Genomic DNA, 15,598 nt, shown 5'->3' with positions numbered 1-15,598 from the left:
GCCTAAAATGACTGCTGTGTATTACAAATGATCGAAAGACCCTGCCTTTTCTGTGGAGAGCTGATAATCCACCAGCCATTTCACAGCTTCAACATTAACTCCCCTCTTTACTGCAAACAGAACTCCTTGTCCATGTGCAGTCTGCCACAGTCCTCGAATGCTGTACACAGCTTTGGGAAAAGGGGTGCTGCAAGTCTGGCATCCCCTTTGAGATGCAGGTGAAAGTGATGCATAGACACATCTTGATTACTGCATCCTGTGCCCTGGTGCTGAATAAGAGGGGCTTGAATTGAAGCCAGAGCTCCAGCCTGTGGTGGGACAGAGCCATTCTGCTTTACACCCTTCTGCTCTCAGTGCGGCAGAGCTTTTCAGCTGTTTTTGTGTTTGAGGCCTGTCCTTACATTACAAATCAGATACTACACTATAATTTTACTGAGGGAGAGGAAGATTTCTTGTTATTGTTTACTGATTTCTCTCCTTTTCTTCTGATATTTTTAGCTCTAAAAAAGCTATGCCTAACAGCTTTCCCAATACCTATAGGAATTTGAAGTTTGTTCCCTTAATTCAGAATAGCTAAGAATTGTGTGTCTTGGATACAGTCTTTAAGAGTACCTTAAAGCCACCCTACTGCTTTAACGAAAATGGGGCTATGATGAAACCATAATTCATTTCCCTCTTATTTTGTGTAAAGGTTTATTAGCTTGTGATTTAAGCAAACCATCTGGTCCTGCTGGCAATCCAAGTTATGTCAGACTCAGTGCTTTCTCCCTGTAATATGTTACTGGAGGCAGTTAAATTACATGCTTAAGTCCCAAGTCTGGCCTGTGCTTTTTCCATGTCTTAACATCTGTTCTAGGAAATTTTTCTGGGATCCAAACAAGTTTACAAGGAGCCAGGTCTCTTGTCTTTGTCTTTCTTTTCATGTCTATTTATTTTCCTTCTCTGCAGTCTAATCAGTTCAACTGAGTAAAAGATAATGCAGAAATTTGCAGTCTCTTTATTGTTTCAGCAATGTACATAGTGAGATAAAAAAATACTTTAAAAACTCAAGAGCTGTAGAAAAATAGGAGGCTGTCATCTGAGAGTGACACTTTGAGAAATGTTAATTATTTTTTCGGTCCTTCTGATATTTTTTCTACTGACTTTTAACTGGAAGACTTTTTGTTTTGCTTGCCTAATTAATTTTGGGCAAAAGTACAGATTTTTATTTCTTTTTGTCTTGCAATGCTAATTTCTTGTTTATACAAAACAGGCCCGTGTTTAGAAAATAAATAATTTTAAATATACTTGTTAGCCTGCTGAGGTGGTTTTGAAAAGATCTCTAGTGATTAATTTATATACAGATCATGGAAAATGACTTGTTTGTGTTGGTGTTTGTACCTGTATTCTGTGAAATTTCATCATTTTGTATTCTGCCTGAAACTTTTGAGACACAATAATGAATATAAACAGCTATCCCATAGCCTGCTGTGTCTGGATGTATGTTGAAAGAACTAGAATTTCTTTCCTTCAATCAGAAACATAAAAATGACTCTGATTCCAGGTACGTAATTAAACATTAAACTGTGTTTCCTACAATACTGCACCTAAAATACTGTATCTGCAGCTTAGGAGTAGGGATCTTAGTGTAACAGTCACGTCCCTTTGTCATGCCCTTTGAGACTTTTAATTACAGGCTGGTAAGGTCAAGGGAGGGGATTCTGCTCCTCTATTTTGCTCTGGAGAGACCCTACCTGGAGCATCCAGCTCTGGGGCCCTTAGCACAGGAAGGTCATGAATCTGCTGGAGCAGGTCCAGAGGAGGCCACGATGATCAGAGGGTTGGAGCACCTCTCCTATGAGAAAACCCTGGGAATTTGAAATGTTGGGTCTGGAGAAGGCTCTGGAGAGACTTCATGGCAACCCTGAAGTATAAAAAGGGGACTTGAAAGAGAGAGAGACTCTTCCCCAAGGTCTCTAGTTACAGGACGAGAGTCAATGGTGTTAAACTGAAAGAGACTAAGTTTGGACCAGACATAGGGAAGAAGCTCTTTATAATGAGCATGGTGAGACACTGGAACAGATTGCCCTGAGAAGTTGTGGATGTCCCATCATTGGAAGTGTTCAGGGTTGGGCTGGACAGGGCTCTGAGCGACCTAATCTAGTGAAAGGCATGGCAAGAAGGTTGGCCTACACGGTGCTTAAAGGTCCCTTCCAACCCAAGCCATTCAATGAAAATCAAAAAAAGATATGTAGTCTCTTCTGTAAAGATTGATAATCTACAGGTGAGGAAAAGCATTCTCTAACATTAGCATAAATTATTTTTATATAGTGTACCAGTGATTTGCTGTCTTTAATGGCAGTTGTATACATGTGAATTTGGCTGCATTCAAATCCTATCACTTGAGACTAGAAAATTTTCCTTTGTGGTGTCTGTGGAGGGCATTCCTTAGCCTTTTCATATCATATAAACATGGATTGCATGCGTCACCATTTCAGAATAGAGCCTCTGCCCCTGCAAGGGTTTTTGCAAGTGAATAGCATTTTGCTCTTTTTTCCCTCCATATTGATGACTCTGCCGTTGCCTCTTTAGGGTTGCACAGTCCCACTGTACTGAATTACACTGTGTTACCTGCATTCATGATGCATTTGTTGCTTGCATCATGATCCACAATTGCTCTGCTTCTCTGAAAAGGTGCAAGCAGAAAATTAAGCTCTAGAACTATCTTCCTGGGAGAGCTAGAGAAGCCTTTTCCAATTTTCTGTGCAGTAGAAAAGTTATCTTCAGGTGATGCTTTATCACTGAGGAAAGCTCACAGTGGGAAGAAGAAAGGTAGCTGCCACAACACTGTAATCTAAACAAACTGAAGTGTTTGGGGATGCTGAGGTTCCATTAGCTAGCCATCTGTCTGGATCGACTGTAGGTATTGGAGTCTTTGGGCTCAGATTTTAAGAGGCAAACAATAACAACCATGTGAGTTGATAATAGCATTCTTCCTGGCCTGAAATACCTATTGTGTCTCAGGAATTCTTAGCAGTGCATTAGTTCTCATGTAATGGGTGAGGGGACTGGAGCTTGCATGTCCTGATAATCAGAAATCATTCCATGAGCTAGTACAGAGACTGGTAGGATTTCCAGCCTCAGTAATACTTTGTATATACAGTCCCTTTCTCAATTTTGCTGTCTTTTTACTGGCTTTTGGGGAACTTGACTAAGCTCTTTGCAGCTCCCTGGCTTCACATTACCCAATGGCCAGAAAGGTTTACTGGAGGCACTACGTGTTTGGAGATAATGTGGTGTATCTATGTCTGCGCAAAAGCCTGGTTTTTGATTTGCAGTTGCACGAGCCTGAAATAACCGTCTGTAGGGGCAGGGAGGTTAAGATGGTAGATAGGCTCCTGAAAAGGGCTTCATTTTTTTTTATTAAATCATTTCTTTACAGGCTGCCATTGACATGATAGATACATTTCTCCTGTTGCATTGCTGTTTCTCTCTGCCTTGCTTTCATGCTTCCTAAGGAAGGAGATGTAATACTATGTAAAATATTTGTTCTGTCTTGACATTTCCCTCTTCTGCTGCTGCGAATCCCATACTGATCTAATTGACATTCTTTGCCTTCTTTCACATAGTTTGTTCAGTCTCTCAGGAGCTCTCTCCTCTAATGGAAACTTATTTCAGCTTGACGTTTGTCCTTAAAGATAAGCTGTCAGCTGGTCAGGTCACTTAAGGCCTAAAAACAATGAACAGATTAAGTCTCCATTTAAGTTTTCTGCTCAGAATACATGAAGACCTTTCTGGCCTGTCTACAGAGAACTGAATCATGGCTAGGTCATCGATAATCTGCGATACACTTTGTTTTATATACTGTAGTTTGAGAAAAGAGGAGCAAGAGTTCACTCTTTACATCTTCTGAAATGGGTGGAGACTTTCTAGCTACAGCTGACGCAAGCTCACCCACAGCTAAATTGAAAATGTCAATGGCATGTCTCTGTCTCAGCATGCCAAGAGCTCTGGTTTTGGCAAATATTTTTTCTTTATTTTATAATTACCTGCTCTTAAGGAAAAAAATTCAAGGATAGATGTTAAGTTTTTTGTATAGGCTAAATTAGATGTGCATTGCAAGTAGTTTGCTTCCAGTGAATATTCCTCTATCATTTCTCACAGGAGTGCTTACTGGGACAGGTCTGCACTAAGACTCATAAGCTGCCAAATAAAATGTTTTGTTTTGTAGAAGTTTAATTGAAATAGACCCATGGCCTATCTACAACCTGATGAATCTGAACAATGAAGTCTTTACTGTGAATACAATCATCACTATTTTGGTGAACTTTGTCTTTAGTAAATTGCATGACAAATGGCCCTTGCTGGAGAGCATGGAAGGTAATGACAGTTCTGTAAACCAAGTTGTTGGCAGAGTTTAAAAGCTACTCTCATTCCAGCCATTCCTAATACATGATTAGATCAATTTTCTGTTGGCCTGCAAAAATGCAATCTATAGCCTTAGAATTAAAACAGTTATCAAACAGAGCGATGAGAAAGAGATTAAGTGCCTGCAATAAAAACTGCTATGAGATACTCTTGCAAAGTCAGCCCTTGCCACCTCTCCCTCGGAGCTTTGGCCCAGATATCAGGCTCCAGTCTCCTCATGCCTTCAAAGCAGCACAGAGTTGACACGCTACAGATCTACATCAAGCAAACCAGTCCTTCAGCATTAGCATCACAGACCTTGATGGCTGGCAGTGGGAGGAAGCCGGTCAGAAATATTTCAAACCTGATTATGGAGAAGACGTTGCTTCACAGATTGTTTTGTCTTGACAGCTGACGGATTGACACAGGCCCTTTTGACTGTTGCAGTTGGCTGGGGGCTTGTTGATTCGAGGTGCTTTTCTGTTCAAGCCGAGGGGTTTATAGTTGGCATGCCTCTTTTCAGTTTAAAGGAAAATGTCTGTGTACATATTTCTGATCCATCCAGCAGAAGCAGAAGCTGATATCCCAGCAGCTGATGCACAAGTGCACCTTCATTACCCCACCATTTTTCTAAGAATCAGTTTCCATCCTAGCAGTATTTTTGCTATTCGTTATTTCTGCAGTCTGTCTTTGCAGTCTTTTCTGATATATTTTCTCTATTTGATTTTAAGGAGTTTTCTCTTAGTTTTAAAAATTGACATATTTTCTAATCTTGTTTTGCATGCTAAACACTATTAAAACAGGGAAAGTTTGGTTATTATATCCATGCTTGCAGGTTTGGACTACCTGTCACTGAAGTTCTCTTTTGGTCTGTTGATTACTAGATGACTTCTTGGCTGTATACATTGTGAATAGTTTATGATAATTGCATGTTTTAATTTTTTTTTTTGTTTGCTGAGCATAACAATACCACCTTTTGGCAGCTGCATTTGAATGGAAGTAGAAAGGCTTTCTGCAGTAAACACTGCACAATGTCTATGCTAGATTTTTGTAGATCTCCTAATTCTCAATTGCAGTGCTTCTTGCTCTGTCACCGATTAAGGATGAAAACCAGTCTTATTTTTGTCCTGAGTCATTAGGTCGGCCTTTAGGAGTACAGGATTTATTAAAGCATGTTACATACTTCCCTCCTACAGCACCTATATAGCAAATGCCATGCTCAACTCTCCTTTGTAAAAACATGTAAGTAGAAATTGAGCTTGTTGTAATTTCAGTAATTCACTTCCAGGATGGATCACAAGTTGATTGCTATGGAGGGATATAAAGGCAATGCAGTGCTGTGGTTTCATACTAAATTTATACAAATGTTTGATTATGTGCGGCATCAGGAGCATCTGAGTTTCTCCCGTTGAAAGCACATGATAAAATTGTTTATGAAAACTTGGTTGTGATGGAAAGAGAAAACCTACATGGAAGAAGTCAGTGAAACGTGTTCCATTGAGCTTTATTATAAAATTATTAAAGCACATTCAGAGGTTTTTGAATGCTATATGTAGCTAGATTTGAGCATTTATTGTGATATTGCATGTTAATTAATGATAAATTTTACCTGAGACAGAACCTGTTCTGAGTGCAAAATAAAATTACTCTTCATCTGTGTAAAATCTATGCTAGAATTTATAATCATGTTGATTCTGAATCTTTCCCGTTTGCTGAAGATATGAGCATTGTTCTGCTGTACTTCTCTGCCATCAGCAACTCTTTGAATGTCTTACGTTGCTAAATCCCAGCACATGCCTAAAAGCATTGTTCAAACCGTATTTTGAGGCAAGTAGCCTCACTAACGTCTTCCTGGGAGCCCAGTCCTCTCCCTGCTTCAGAAATATTACCTTTGTTCTTAAGTGCACATGTAGTTTCTCTTTTGCATCATTTACAGTGAAAATGTTTTATCCTTTTGGCATATTATTAATGTGTTTCATTTAATACCTTGCATTTTTGTGGGCCAATGTTAACATGACAGGCCATCCTCTTATCCCTGTGGTACGTTTTCTAAAGCAGAAATACAGAAGAGTTGAAGGTTTGTATTGTAATGGTTATGTTGCAGTGACCAAGCTAAGTTAACTCACAAGCTGTAATGTTGCTTTGGTCAAGTGTAGACATCCTGTCCACAGCACTGGATGATGCCTCCAGCCTCCCGAAGTGCTGTGTAGCATCCATGCACTGGTAACCTTTGTGCTCCAATTTAGTTGTGACATTTAGTAAGTTCCAGCTGATCACACTGCACTATTTTTCTCTCCTCCTGTCTTCTCCAAAAATGTTTTAGGTAGAAGAGCTGATGATGGCTATGGAGAAGGTCAAACAGGAGCTGGAGTCGATGAAAGCAAAATTGTCCTCTACACAACAGTCTTTGGCTGAGAAGGAAACCCATTTGACCAACCTACGAGCTGAAAGAAGGAAACATTTGGAGGAAGTCCTGGAAATGAAGTAAGTGTCTTCTTTTATTATTTGTAGACGTGTTTTATTGATGTCTCTGCATTCCTTTCTCATCCTCGTTCTAAAGATAGCCCCTGCATGGATATGTCTCTGCAGATAACAGCTGTCTGTAATCAGTCAAGCCTTCAGAGGTGACTTCTGACCAGGGATTACTGACATGGCTTTCACACTTCCTCTAGAGCTCAAAAACATTTCTTCCTTTTGATTGTTTACAGTAGACTACTATTATTTGCACAACAGCAACTTCAAAGATCCTAAGCAACTATTGGGACTCAATCATTTTATCTAATGAATGTGCCATCTTGCTTTGAGCAGCCTATAACTACTTCAAGGTAAGGTGCAAGTCAGTGTAGCAAATGACAAGAAAAAGAGGGAAGAGATAAACATAATGTCAGGTGTTCGTAGTGTTAAAATCAGACTGCAGATGTCTGATCTGCTCAAGTATTTTTCAAGCTCATGCAGATGATTCATTAGCACTGGAGCAGTTTGAAGTTCTCTGTCAGTCAAACTTTTCTCATCATCTTTACACAGGGAAGCCTGGATAAAACCAAGCTTTGAGGATGTGGGGAGAAGAGAGGGATTAGACTTCTCAGGCTTAAATACTTCCTAATTTCTGACTGTGCATTACAGATAAATACTTATCCTAGTTTAGGGAGACATGAATCCATTTAGTGCAATGATGGATAGCGCTGCCAGCAGTTCATTAGAAACACTTTCAGTTGTTTAGCCAGCCCTGAAGAGAAGGAACATTTTTATTGGCAGGACTAGCAGTGGTTCTTCCACTGTGGTTTTGTGAGCCATTATTTATTTGTTTAACTATTCTACACTGGTCTCTTTCCTTTCCTTTTTTTTTTTTTTTAATGAAGGGATAGAAAAACAGCTGTTACAAAATGGAAAGAGGTGGCTTAGATCTTGAAACTTTAACTTAGGAGTGCTGTATAAAGTGGGCCAAGCCTCCCCAGCTTCATATTCAGCTACAACAGTTTGATCTAGACCTGGCATAAGGATGTTGGAAGACTGCAGTACTTAAAAGCCACACTTTTTATTTTTAATAAAAAATTTTATTGAGCTATAAATTTGACTGCCTTGAGAGTTGCTGTATGGGGGGATGGGAAGAATAGCTCTTTAGGTGATGTGGGAATCCAAAGCAACTGGAGATGTATCCCATATCCAATCACTTGACAGTACTTTCTTCTGCCAAACTGCTCTGCCAAACCTTCTCATTAAAATCTACACGTAGTGTACTGTATATCCTGAAATGTATTTGGAATTGTGTAGATCCTTTACTATAACTACTCACTTCTAAATGATGACCTCTCTTAGCTGTGTAAGTTATTGTTGGAAAGTTTTTGTACTGAAATGTAGTATCAGGGACTACATGAACTGGTAGATCCATTGTACCTCAGAAGGAAGAAGAACACTGGAGAGAATGGTAATGCTGTCAGCACATGGAGAGAAAGATGGAAAAAGCATTACGTTTGTATAGTTAACTAGCTGAGCATGTTTTAGTCATAGTTGGTCTGTCTTAAAGTTCTGTAAAGCTGCCAAAGGCATCCAAACTTCAAAAACTCGCTCTCACCATGAGGCTCTGTTGCAAACAAGTCTCTACTGAGGACTCCCAGTCAATTAAATACCTTATTTTATATACAGAAACTCCAATATCTTCTTTGTTGTCCTGCTTTCCCAGCCTATGTCTTTTATGAAAAGCACTCATCTTTTTTCTAGTTTTGCAAAGCGTGTCTCATGTTGTTAAAGTCTTCACTACTATTTCAACTGAAAAATAGCAGTAATCTATAAAAAAAACCTGTAAAAAATAACAGTGAAGCAATTAGCTGCTTTTGGAGTTCTTATGGAGACAAATAGCTGTTGTACAGGTAGTGTTCAAAGGTATGGTGAAGCAGTATTGTTTCCTAAGTTTTAGGGCATGCTTCAGTGGGAAAAGTTTGAGGTGCTCAAAACCAGCACTGATTAAATTTGAGATTTGATAGCGGTGTAGATTTAACAACCTAGGCCCTGCAGTCTGCTAATGGGGCTGGGGAGCAGACAAGAAAAATAGCTTAAGAAATGCTGCTTTAGGAGATTCTAGATATGGAGTGAAAGAAAGTGTTAAAGCAACAAGGGGACTCCAGAAAGTTACCTCTGGGTTTTAATAGGAAGTTGTTAGATATAATGCTAGTGAAAATACATGTTTAAAATACTGTTTCGTAGAGTAGAACTTGTGTTTACTACTGACTCTGTAACCCTGAGAAGATCAGTTCACACTCCTTAGGGAATAGTGTGCCACTAGAATAGCTCAAGTGTGAATTATTCCAAGCAAGAAATTTCACTCCTTAAAGAAATACTGTGTATTCTGAAGCCCTCTTCCTGTCAGTCTAATATTTTCGTTTTCTTTAAAAAAACTTTATTGCGAATAATTATGAGAGAGGCAGATAATGGTCTCTATTTATATCACCAACCCTGATCTACTGTAGAGAAATACTAGTGAACTGCTAGGATTTTTGTTTTGTTATGTTTTCTTTAAGAAGTTCTAATGTTTCCATCATTCACAGCAAATCTTTTAAATTAGGCAGGAATAAAGTGCTGTCTACAGAGAAATCTCTGTTCTTTGTCCCATAAAAACCTGCTTAGGTTGAGCTGAGTTATAAACTGTTGAAAATCACCAGTTTTACTTTCTTTTTTTTTTTTTTCCTGGTGTTGTCAGCAAATTTTGGCAGTGTGTGAAAATAACCAAGCACAAACAGTCTAATCTGAGGCCGAGCTCATGCAGTTGCCAAATCTGTAGCAGCAGACGCTGCACTTACAGGGAAGGGGAACAGACACTGTGTCTGCGTGGTTTTTTTACTAGACAGGCCTTTTGTTATGGTCAGAAGGACCAGAAGGTTCTTCCTAGTCATGTGCTTCAGGATTGAAAAGTCCCAGTTGGGGCATTCCTCAATCTGTTCTTTCAGACCTGGAAAACTATCCAATAGCCCTTTCCTGAATTATGCCTTCTCCTGCTAATTGCAATTGCTGCTAGCCCTATAATTCAAGGTATGCAGACTTACATAATGTAGTTGGCGCTTCAGAGTTGAATCTTTCATCCTGCTGGCTCACAACAGAAGGATTATTACTTGTCTGAGAATAATTTACTCTCCTCTTGTTTCTTGAAAAATAATCAAGGATATTGCAGATGAATTAATTGTTATCGCAGAAAATAATTTATGTTTCAAAATCAATCTGTCAGAAAACATCTTTTGATTTCTTGTCTGACGGTACATGAGCCATCTTTGGAGTAGTTATCACAGTAGTTTCTAATTACATGAATTCATCCCACAGATAGTGTTTCTTTGATACAGAGTGGTCAGAAATGAACCAGGCCTGTGTAGCTAATGAGGCTGTTTATTGTATACCTTCCTTTTTTCATCTTGGATGATGCTGAGAGCTACAGGAGGGCTACTCATAAAAAAAATATGCCAACCTCGGCAGGGCTATGCAGGAGGACTGTTCACCCATATCTCTGCTACAGTTTTCCTGCATGATACAACTTAAAAATAGTTGGTAGATGGAGAAGTCCACGTCTTCATTTTCTGACTCTCAGATAAGAAAAATACAAAGGCATGCACATGAACACTCACGACTGAAAATTGTCAGTGGAAGCTGAGGTTGTTTATCTTCTGAAAAGTTCATCTTCCCAGCAATAAAGCAGCATTGTCTGGAGGTATGAGTATGAAGCTGAAATTGAAAGTAGTCCAAAAAGAAACTGATTAATTGACTCAGTTTATTTGCCAGAAAAGTAAAATCAGTTGATCCAAAATGAGCTGTGAACTAGTTTCAAGCCCTGCAAACACTTTAACCAAACAAAAATACTTCAGGTTATGTGCACCCATGGTGAACAGAACTAAAAAACCAAAGTATCGATGTCCCTCCAACAACAACTTGTCAGCTCATCCACAATGTCTTCTTGGACATGAAGGAATTATTTTTGTCTTTAAAGAAGTTATGCTTTATGCATATGGATTAACAACAGTTCTCCAGGGCAGATGAACAGCTGTCTCCATAGTTTGAAATCCCTTTTTGTTCCTTGTCAGTGCCACAGAGTGGTAGCACATTACCCTCACATCAGCAAGGTGTGGCTTTCTTGGCCCAGCACAAGCTCTTCAGCATATTCAGCTGGACTTACAGGGTCTGTGGGTCACTTGGTGTGTCAGACCATCACGTCATGGCAGCAGTGGTACCAAAACTTCTCCTGTAATTACTTCTTGTGAACTTAAATCAGCTGAAGTCCCACAGGAGGCGCTCTGTCTCTGTAGGATTCACTGTCTGGGGCAAAGCTGAACAAGTGCATCTGTGTCAGTCCCTTTCTCCTTCTATTAGCTTTAGAATTTTCTTTTTTATATGTCTTTTTCAGGGCGTACAGTGAAAATGAACATGCTAGTGTCCTATTACCATTGTTTTGTCCTTTTCAATTTTCAAGCATAAAATATTTAATTGTATATGTTTATTTTAATTCTATATTGTTGCCCCACTAAATTGTAAAAACTTCAGTTGAAGTAGTCTGAAATAGGAAAAATAATACATTTCTAATTACTGAACAATACAGACCTCATGTTTAAATAATTTGAAATAAACTGACCTTGGAACTGCTGTTAATCTCTAAGCGAATCGTACAGAATCCAATAGGAAAGCTGAAATACAGTGTGCAGATATATTGTGTCTTTTGAGGCTCAGGTTTATTGAAAGATCTTGGTTACTCTCAAATGTGATGACTTTTGCTACTATTTTTAAATTCAGGGGAAAACTAGAGACAAAACATAATCTCCTTTGCACTTCTTTTTCTCTTGGCAACTAAGGAATGAGCCTTGTTACACTTTCTGTCCTCCTGCGTTGTCCATGAACCTTTTGAGCACTCTGAGACACAAGTCTCAGAGTGGCAGCACTAGAGACAGCCTGCCACACTGTTTTCAGTGCAACTCACACTAGATGGCCTGAATCATGGAAGCAAGCAGAAGAGTTTAACCCATTTTTGGGCAGCAGTACTAAACCGGTCGATCAAATGTTTCACGTAAGCGAATCTTGAATCTCAAAGCGTCACAGAATGATAGAACAGCAAAGCAAAGACTTGAACCTTTAGCAAAGCCTACATAAACCAAGTGCCCCGTATCAGTACACACAGAATTAGATTGTTGCGCTCTACTCCATTTCTTTAAGTATTGGGAAGTTGTATTTACCTTTTGTAACTGGTTTGTTGTTACGCTTCACCTGCCTTGAAAATCTTTTTCTTCTGTAGCTTTTCAGATACTAAAACCTTGGCATGTGTCACAGTCCTGTTTGTGATAAAACCTCTGTATCTCATTTTATCTTGAACTGTATGGTCCCCAAGAACAATCTTGCAGACAGAAAGTACTGTACTATCTTAATGAGCCATGACAGGCCTGGAAGCAAAATGAACTGCTGAAAACTACACCAGGTAGTGTTAAAGCGTTTTGCTCCACTCAGTAATTTCCAAGACTATTGATGTTGTAGGGAGGAGTTGGGAAAAAGAGATCCAGTCATTAACTTCTGGAGAATTTTGCTACACTGTGCTCTTGTTCCCATGCCTTTCCACTGGAGATTATTTCTCTGGATATGTTTTTCCAGGGACTGGGTTTAGTGGAAGTCATCCCTTTAGTGGCATAGTTTTCTAGATGGTGAAAGAAAATTAAATCTCTTTCAAGTGAGAATGTTAAAAAATTTAGCATACAGCCTCAGTGTTAAAAATGCAGAGGTTTAGTCATGCTTTCGTTTTCTATTAATAGATCACAACATTCTTATAGAAATTGCTCTGAAAGATCTCATCAATAGAGATCTTGGCATACTAAATGTATGATTTGTTTAGGCTTACACAATCTTGACGCTAGTGAATGAACACCCTTCTTGTCTTTTCTCAGTTTTGCTAGTCATTATTGCAAACAATCTTAGGGAACAGGTGCAGCACAAGAAAATTTTCATGTTCTTTACTGCCCAGAGGGCATTGCTTTGATAAAAGTTTGTTTTTATCATAGCCGTTATGCAGATCGTGTTATCTAAAAGAAAAAGAGTTATGTTGGTTTTTTCTAGGTAACCCAGTGTTAAATTGGTAGAGGAATAGGGAGAGTGATGGTTTTGTTTTGACTAATATATGGAACAGATTGCTTGTCAGATAGCTCTAAGGGCACCAATATACTGCCTTTTGCTAACTAATTCTGTGTGCCTTTATTTTGTATAATTAAATACAGTCAGAAGTTCTGTCAGAAGTAAAAGTTTATCTGTTCAAGGGAATCTGTGTAATCTTCCCTTGGAAGTATGAATACTCCACTTATTTCTAGAACAACACTTGGCAAAAGTACATTTCCGAGCTTTCTGCATGCAAAGACGTTGTTTGTGTATAATTCTATACACAAGAAGCATAAAGATGACTGCAATTTTTGTTTTAAAATATGCAGGAGTGTTTTGGCTCAGGGTTGATAGCAGAAGTAGATTTCCTATGCTGGCTGTTTCAGCTGCATCAGTGATTTCTGTCGCCATCCCTAATCCAGCTATAAGATTCTGGGGCTTCCAGGGGTGTTACTGAGCTAAACCAAATCAGACACTTTTTACTTTCTGTTAAAGTCAAAAGAACCATGAGTTCCTTAGGGTGCTTTTTCCTCTTTTATAAACGTGAACTGTAAATAGTAATGGATATAAATCAACTCTGTGAGCACTACATATTTCATTAAATACAGTCAAGTTGTGGATTAATAGAAGTTCCAAGTGAAAATATTATGGTATCTCATTGCATATATTGTAGATTTAATGTAGTGTGAACAATAGTAGCTTTGAGCAATTGTAAATCCCATCCGGACATTGTCAACATAGTTCAGAATACAAGGAGGGAACTCTCACAGGGTGGATGTGTTCACATGGTCACTGTGCATGTGCGAGTCACTCTTTTATTGGGTTTAAAATAACAGTGTAGCTTTGCAGGGTGTAGGTAAGGCAAAGTCTAACTCCAGGCTGTTTTCTGGAGTGGAACAGAAATTCTTTTTTTTTTTTTTTTTTTTTTTTTTTTTTTTAAAGTGAGGTCAATTTGCTTTAATTACAGAAATAACTTCTGAAGGAAGTAATTGCTTCCCTGCAGTTCTGGAAGACAACAAGTGGGAGTTGAGTAAGAAAAAGTGGAGAAATGAGTCAAGTTGTTGGCAGTACATGGAGTCTTTGTCTTTATACTGTATGGGAATATCAGTGATGTCTGTTTTGTTTTCCTCCCTTCCCAAACAATATTTTTGATTTCTTTTAGGCAAAATAAGAATCATCATCTGCAAGTCTGTGAAATTTCTGAGAAATCTCCATAGCAATAGGATTCGGGAATTGTTGGTTTGGGTTTGTCTGGTGCTACCTTGTGTGCAGTGAAAGTGATTCCATGTAACTGGAGTTAAAAACATGAAAATTGACCAGAACTGTTCATTTAGAAATCCTAAAAGATGACATTAAGCACTATGAAAGTGTCTTTGAGGTATGATGCTGTCATTGCTATTAAGTCACTTCTCCCCAGTTCAGTAGTTTTATCCTTTCTGCAGATTGCAGGATAAAGAGAACTGTCTTCCTGTACTAGAAGCTAGTGCATATAGGAATGTAGGGAATTCTGAAAAATCATTTGATACATGTTATATTTGGTGTTGCTTAAATCCCTCTTTCAGCCCTGCCTCAAGCACTAAATAGATATGGCTGTAGCTTTCTCTAGACCTATAACTCTTTTTCAGTCTGCTGGCATTTTACAGCTTTAAAATTCATGTTGAGTTGGAAACTACAGGATCACACTAGTTTATTTCCACTATGTAATCTAGGAATCCAGCTTTGCATATGAGGTTAAACTAAATTATATCGTTTGTATTTGCTATACAATCAACTAGCTTGATCATTTCGTTAGTTTCATGAGTAAAGATTTTAGGCCACTGAGACTGTTGTGAAAATATGACAACTGCAAGTTGCTTTGAGCAGTGAGAGATTTCATGAGAAAAGGATTGGAAATGGTCAAAAATATTTGTAGATATTTAGAAAATTGTTAAGTGTTGAATAACAGAGAAATTAGCTTGTTTGAGACTAAATCATGACAAATCAACAAGGTGTCCCCATATGCCAAGTCATGGTTTTGGTAATATAGGAGTTTTGATCTCAGGAGGGTTTGTGTCATCGTCTCACAGAACTGTCTCATCAACAAAGTAGGGATTGTATTCCTTATTAAACCACTATAAAGTGGGAAAGTAGGTAGCTGGAAAAGAATAAACAGTAGTTTACTGCTGAAATGGAAACCTCAGCTACATGATGTCCTTAGAGGCCTCTCCCAAGCCTGCTGCTCTTCAAATTGTCCATGGTGAAGTGGCTGACAAGCCAAGGTGGGTATTGCCAAAACACCACAGTGGGGGTTCAGGTGTTCTGGGGAGCAAGATGAGAATTCAAACTCATCTCAGTAATGCGAAGAGGGGTTCTAGGGAGGTTTTTACACCCACATATCAGAAATACCTTAAATACAGTTCAACGTGCTTTGGGGCTACTTTAGGTGAAGCTGAGGATGGAGAATGTGTTAGCTTGCAGTTTTTGTGATTCTTCAGCACAAGTCATATACTTTCCTTACTGAATGTCTGTAAGAATGAAAAATGTGTCCTGTAAAAATGTATTATATGCATGAGCTTGTTCCACATGTGATGTGGGCTCAGTTCTGTCTGTTAATACTGTCTTTGGCTTG

The 15,598-nt window shown here is 38.7% G+C and overlaps 1 protein-coding gene across 13 annotated transcripts in view; it reads left to right on the top strand.

The window, feature by feature from the left end:
• Positions 1-15,598, top strand: part of ERC1 (ELKS/RAB6-interacting/CAST family member 1) — a 282,238-nt gene that overhangs the window by 174,836 nt on the left and 91,804 nt on the right. For all 13 annotated transcript variants that reach the window (XM_039570271.1, XM_039570277.1, XM_039570270.1 and 10 more), the window contains one exon: positions 6,710-6,870. In XM_039570271.1, the coding sequence (XP_039426205.1) occupies positions 6,710-6,870 (161 nt within the window). The remainder of the gene's footprint in view (positions 1-6,709; positions 6,871-15,598) is intronic.

Source organism: Corvus cornix, chromosome 1A (assembly GCF_000738735.6).
Source record: "Corvus cornix cornix isolate S_Up_H32 chromosome 1A, ASM73873v5, whole genome shotgun sequence".
NCBI classification, from domain to species: Eukaryota; Metazoa; Chordata; class Aves; order Passeriformes; family Corvidae; genus Corvus; species Corvus cornix.
Note: the sequence above shows the minus strand (reverse complement) of the source record. Positions and strands in the feature narration are given on the sequence as shown.